At 32.6% G+C, this 6,735-nt stretch overlaps 1 protein-coding gene across 1 annotated transcript; it reads right to left on the bottom strand.

Moving 5' to 3' along the window:
* Positions 1-3,910: 3,910 nt before the first annotated feature.
* On the bottom strand, positions 3,911-5,063 carry LOC142331734 (uncharacterized). The gene has a single exon (XM_075377787.1). The coding sequence runs from the start codon at positions 5,060-5,062 to the stop codon at positions 4,079-4,081; it is 984 nt and encodes a 327-aa protein (XP_075233902.1). The 5' UTR covers position 5,063; the 3' UTR covers positions 3,911-4,078.
* Positions 5,064-6,735: the final 1,672 nt, after the last annotated feature.

Consider the following 6,735-nt stretch of genomic DNA (forward strand, 5'->3'; position numbering starts at 1 on the left):
ATTGAAACTTTTGAGATATAGATATAGAGAAGGATCGAGAAGTTAAGATAGATGGATAAAGTGAGGAATGAGAAAGTAATGATCAGGATTAAAAAAGATAGAGCTCTATGTGGGAAATACATAAAAGAAAAGGAAACTGGTTAAAACATGTGGTTAGAGGTATGGAATTTTGAAAATTGCATCAAAAAGGATGAAAGGAAAGGAGAAGGAGAAAGAAAGTGAGAAAAAAGAAGAATGACGTTAGTAGATGAGGTGAAAATTGGACACTACAGGTTGACAAAGGAGACACCTTGGGACAGAAGTGGGTTGAGACAGTGGATTATGGCTAAGAGACCTGCCACTAGGGAGAATATTAGTTGATGATGATATGTATGGCCCATAGAAAAAAGAGATAATACAATCAGCTAAACATTAAAAATGAATGTTGATGTTTGAACATAAGGGTCTGGTAAAATAAGGGAAAAAATTATGGGTATCTTGTTCACATAATTGCACTTTCACCTTAACAAGCAACAATATTTGATAAAAATAAACATCAAAGAAAAGACTTAAGTAAGAAAAAAGTATATGCTGCATACATTTTTCTTATTTAGAAATTATATTTATTAAACAAAAATAATAATAATAATAATGCTGTAAAGAACATCGGTGCAGGCAGCAATAATACAAAATACAGGATACTTCTGTTCATTATTATCGAACAAGATGGTAAATTATCTCAATCTCCTAATAGACTTGTAATTTACAGACCCCTCCTTTCATGGCTACCTGGCAAGGTTGGATGATTCCTATCATCCAACCTTGCCAGCGAATTAAACAAGTTACATTTAAGAAACCTTTCAATGATAAAAAGAAAAGAGGTAGAACAGTGGGAGGCTGTAGGAATACACTGGCTTTAGATAGAGAAACATGGAATATTGGGAAAGAGGCCTGTACTCACAAATACGCTTGGTTTCAAATGATTCTTTGCTAAATGAAGTTTTAACATCATATTCTTAATCCATCATCTCTGAAACTGCCATAGAAGAAGCTGTGTGTGATCAAGTTGTACAGTTAAACAACAACAGTGGATTGTAAAGGAAATTTACAAAGCTCATAAAAATGCAATGAAAATGATCTTTTAACAGTTGCCAGCATTGTCATACTTACATATACAGATTTATGCAGCTTATCACAACAAAATTAACTTGCATTACCTTTAATATGGATACATCAATTCAAAGTACTTCTCACAATAACAAGTGAAGTATATCAATTCAGGTGAAACTCAAGACACTATAGGACAGTTGTGATACTAGAGGTACTGTACACATCAGACATTATCACAATTGGACATCAGACATCACAGAAACAGAAATAAAATAAAACGGAAAATAATTAGAAAATGTTTTGGAGCAGTACACAGAGCTAACATATGGATGAAGAAACCAAGCAGGGAATTATATGAACGTACAGACACACTCACAGGCATGATCAGAAAATGAAAACTAACATTCTATGGGCACATACAACAAATGAACAACAGATTCACAAAGATTTTTGATGTAGCGAATGGCTCAATCAAGAAAATCTGATGCCAATTGGCATCACAAAATAGAAGAGGACCTAACACAAGCAGGGATCAATAGGAAAATGATGTGAGAAAAAAGAAAAGTTGGAAACACAATTATGAATACTGTATTTAAAGTGAAAGAAAAGAAGAAAACAGGAACAAAGTGAAGTGTTTCATTTTACCCAATAGAAACAAGAACGCAGTCAAAGAATGAAGAGATTTTAGGAAGAGAAAAAGAAGGAGAAAACAACTTAGGATCGCATCATGAAATATTCAAGTTCAAACATTGTCCTTAAGGGCAAAAATGAATAATAATAATTTAAACATTCCTATATATTAATACAAGCATAATATGATTTTTCTATGTTCATAATTTCACAATCCAAAATTTAATTTTAATTACCATTTCCATCAATTAAGAAAAAACTGGATAAGAGTGTGAGCCAGAAACTTTTCAAATGGTAAGCAGGATTTAAATGAAAAGTTTTAAAAGATATAAGGGAAAGTATATGAAAATTATCATTTTGTAAAAATAATGTTGGAGAACAGGTTGTGTTACTGCAGTCATGCCTGTCAATGAGCGAGAGAAGAATGGTGAGAAATTTTGAAATAGTAAATATATGTAAGTAAACCTAGAGGCAAACTTAGTGAGATATGGATGGATATGGAAAAAGCAAAGGAAGAGCGGTGAAATTTTTAAGGGATTTGAGTCGCAATGAATTGGGAGAAATGAAAGTACAGGTCATCTGATTCATCTGTAAACCTAATAAATCAAAGATGGGGTGGGGGGGCACTGACAATATATTTAAATCTCATTATAATTACCAACATTATAAAATTAAAAATTTTTCTAAGTTATAAAAAAAATCAAACCTTAATCTTTTTGAAATCACTTATTTTTTCTGGATATTCTAGAATTTGTATTATACCATAATGCATTTTTTAATTATAATATATACAACAGTTAGCAAGTTAGCATACAGATAACATCATCAGAACAATATTTCATTTCGGGCAGGCCATCAATGAAGTGAGGAGGGATTTTACCCCCTTAAAAAATTTGGTTAAAAATACTGAAAAGCCAGAAAATATTTTTAATTGAAAATTAAGCTGAAAATCTTTATTTTAATAGTCCCAAATTATTAATATATAAATATTTTGAAAAAAAAATGGGATAATGAAATGTTTCACAGAGCTTCACATGTTCATTGCTTTCATCAATAAGGTCTACCAATATTAATATTATAAGCAAATAATTTCAGAAAAGTTGTAATATCTTACAGTTATATACAAATTATTTAAATTAAAAATTCAATATTTTTGTTATTTCCTAAATTATTTAATTTTAATTTAAGGAAACAGGTTACCTGTTGTTATACCTTGATCATTTTGAAACAAACCCAGTATTTTGTGTCTATTGCAATTAATTTATAGCTGCCAGTACTCTCTGTAAGCTTCATGGTACTACGGGTCAAACCTCCACTTATCCGATCCACCAGATGAAACGTCAATTGAATGTGAATTTCATGTAGAGATAAAGAGGAAATGAGGGGGTCCAATTACAAGAGATAAATTTTATAAAATCTTTAAAAAATAGAGGGATAATAAAGCCCCAAGGGGGTTGATGGAATAACAGTGAAACTAATTAAGTGTAGAGAAGAAAATGAAGTAAATATTGTTTAGACTGGTTCAAAATATCTATAGCCAGGGTAAAAATCCAGACGACTTCGAGAAAAGTATAAAAATTCCAATCAGTAAGGAAAGTAATGCAACTCAATCCAAACATTATTGACACTTTTTTTTTTGGGGGGGGGCGAAAAATGCCTGAGCGTTATCAACGCCCGGAATTTTTATTAGTAAAACGGTAAAATAACTCCAAAATAATAAAACTTATAAGGTGTAAAATTAATATTAATCATATAATAAACATTTATTAAAGCAAAAGTCAAAAAGGTGAAATAAAACTCAAAACTAATATCGCAGATGAAGTCTTTTAAATATAAAAGTTAAAATAATAGAATAAAGAAACTATATAAAACTTACCTAATTCCGATAAGTTGTGCAAGGCTCCCTTCTTGGATAATAAAATTAAAGACATAGAACCAAAAAAATCAAAATTGAAAGTAAAGGTTAAAAATTATCAGAAACTCTTTTAGCATAAAAATATAAATGATAATATTAAATTTTTTGCAGTAACCTGGTACTATGCAAAAACAGAAACATCTGGTCCAAAATATCCCTATTATTGTACAAGATATCACAAATGTTTCTAGGTAGATTAAACTTACGACATAACATCGCATAACATATGCAGTCCACGAGAATGTGGTGCACAGTGATGCGGGAGTTGCATCGTGTGCATAGGGGTGCGATTCCTCCCGACATTAGGTACTCATGTGTGATCCTCATATGTCCTATCTGTAACCAGCAGAGGACCACTTCCTCACGACAAGTTTTTATGCAAGAGAAGCCCCATGGCAACACTGAATCTTTAATCCGTCGGAGTTTATTATCGACGGTAGTCGCTCAGTCACTCTGCCACCTTGCTCTCAGTGACTGTTTTAAATGATTAATAAAATCAAAAGTAGTAACCTGGGTGGTGAAAGGAGGTTGAATACATGCTTCTTTGGCAGCATAATCTGCTTGTTCGTTACCTGGAATCCCTACGTGGCTAGGGACCCAGCAAAAATTTACTTCTGTGTTGCGATTACCTAACTCAGCGATTGCATTGTAAATTTCAATGACGACAGGATGTTTGGAATAAAAGTTTTCTAACACCTGGAGAGCACTACACGAGTCACTGCAAATAAAAATGTTTCTATATTTAGGGTTAACGATATTTAGAGCCTTATTTATAGTGAGCAGTTCAGCGGTGAACACACTCGTAATACCAGGTAGGCCAAACATATAAGTTCTTTCATCGACAACAAAAGCACAACCAACAGTATCATCTTGTTTCGATCCATCAGTGTATATCACCGCATCTGGGTTTGTCTTGGTGAGAATATACTGAAACATTTGCCAGAAAACAGTAGGTGGTGTAGAATGTTTATCGCATGTTGTAAGGTCAAATGTAAAATTTACAAGGTTTATTCTCCACGGAGGATATGAGCACGGACATGATGGAAAGAACGAGGGAGTGTCAACATTTATATGCTGCAGCAGACGTCGAGTACGGACACCCACAGGCGCAGTACAGCATGGACGGTCTTCATACTTTCTTAAATTAGGATTCCTAAGAACTGGGTCAAAAGCCAGGTGATTCGGCTGACCTTTGAGACGGGCAAAATAAGATAACAAAAGTTGGTCTCGTCTATCCCAAAGTGATGGCTCGCCACAGTCTACAAGTAAGCTTGCGATAGGGGTTGATCTAAATGCACCTGTGGCAAGCCGAAGAAAAGCATGATGTACACCATCCAGCATTTTAAGCACAGTTTGACGAGCTGAAAAGTAGGCGACACAACCATAATCTAAACAGGAACGACGAAGGGAATAATAAAAAAATAACATACATGACCAATCGGCTCACCAATTGGTGTTACTAAGGACCGGCATCATATCTAAAAGTTTGGAACATGTTGTCCTTAATTCCTTTATATGTTTGACCCAAGTAAGACGGCATCAAAAAGTAAACCTAGAAACTTGACGTAAGGAGAGATAGCAATAAGCTCTCTGTTCAGAAAACCCTACGGAATAGAAGGGTTTCGTAGCCAAGACTCTTAGCTTAACCATTCGTGCCTCAAAGATATTAACGATCATTCTACATAAAGAATTGAAAATATTATAACAGAAGACTAATTTAAATTTAAAAAAGGAAAAAATGTAAGGGAGGCAATTTTATGTCTAAAATTAATAATAGAATGGCAGAGGATATGGAAAAGTTATCTTTCTTTTGTTGTCAGTGAAAAAACTTACAATAATGCACTATGGAAGAAATAATTTGAGATACATAAGAAATTGGGAAAAAGTTACTGTGATTGTAAATTAATATCAGAACTTTACAGAAAGGAGAAATAAATAATCTTTGCTTTCTAGATTATGTTGCTGTGAAGAAAATGAACAAGACCTGAATAGTTTTTTTTTTTTTATATAACCCTTTCTACCCTGACCAGCAGGTTTGTGTGGGTTAGTAAAAATATTTACTCAAACACTAACTTTTAAATGGTCATGGTTCCGATCAGCTCACAATGATCTTGCAGGTTGTTTTTTCTATAACCAATGTGTCAATAGTTAACTAACTACTTGTCACTAGAGTACAGTATCTTAGTTTGTTGTCCAGTCAGAAGACACCTTGTTAACCCTCGAAGCATTAAGTGTCGATTAAATCAACAGGTATGTGGCCAATCAATTGAAACTGTTGATTTTGCCAACAGATGATCCTGCTCGTGTTTTGAATTAACAGGTTAGCCAATCTTCTTATGTTCTACTACTTTAAACACAAAATTCCCTTTACTCAGTTTCTCATATCATACTTTATTTCTGCTGCAAGCACTTTAGCTATTTTCTACAGCAATGAAAATCGAGGTAGCATTTGTGTGTTAACTATCATTGTTTACATTGCCATGTTATGTTTGCAGTTCGTTCTTGTGTTTATGTTTAAAATATATTGTTTACTGCTAGTTATAAGTAAGAATTTCTGATTAAAAAAATCTGATAAAAGCATATTATGTGATCCAAGCATTATAAACAAAACATTCATAAACCCTGCAGCAGTCACTAATAACCTGTAATCATCATGTGCTGTTTGATCATTATTTTAGTTGTGCTTATAAACAATTATTCTTACAAACTGGGCTTTTTGATTAGTAAATAGTGTTGTAATGATTATTTAGAGTTAGAGATTAGGAAGTACTGTGTAAATAATGAGACAGACCTGTTAAAATAAATTTTCTCAGTGAGAAGATGGAACTAGCCATTTTTGGCAAGTCTACTTACATTAAATGTTTTTTTATATTTTAATTTCTACTGTATGTAAAATAATAAAACAACAGTTTTTCTAAGAATAAAATGTTCTATTATATGTATATCTTTAAATAAGTGTAATTATTCACTTGTTTGAGAAACATGAGCAGTAAAGAAACAGATTTTCCTCTTCAAGTTTATATTCCTAATTTTTTATTTTACTAAATTATTACTTTACATTAATGATCAAAAATATTAACGTAGCAATATTCTTTGAGATT

Source organism: Lycorma delicatula, chromosome 10 (assembly GCF_047948215.1).
Source record: "Lycorma delicatula isolate Av1 chromosome 10, ASM4794821v1, whole genome shotgun sequence".
Classification (NCBI taxonomy): Eukaryota; Metazoa; Arthropoda; class Insecta; order Hemiptera; family Fulgoridae; genus Lycorma; species Lycorma delicatula.

What these genes read in the sequence shown, in the direction of transcription:
- LOC142331734 (XM_075377787.1), bottom strand. Translation starts at nt 5,062, where the DNA reads ATGTTATTTTTTTATTATTCCCTTCGTCGTTCCTGTTTAGATTATGGT.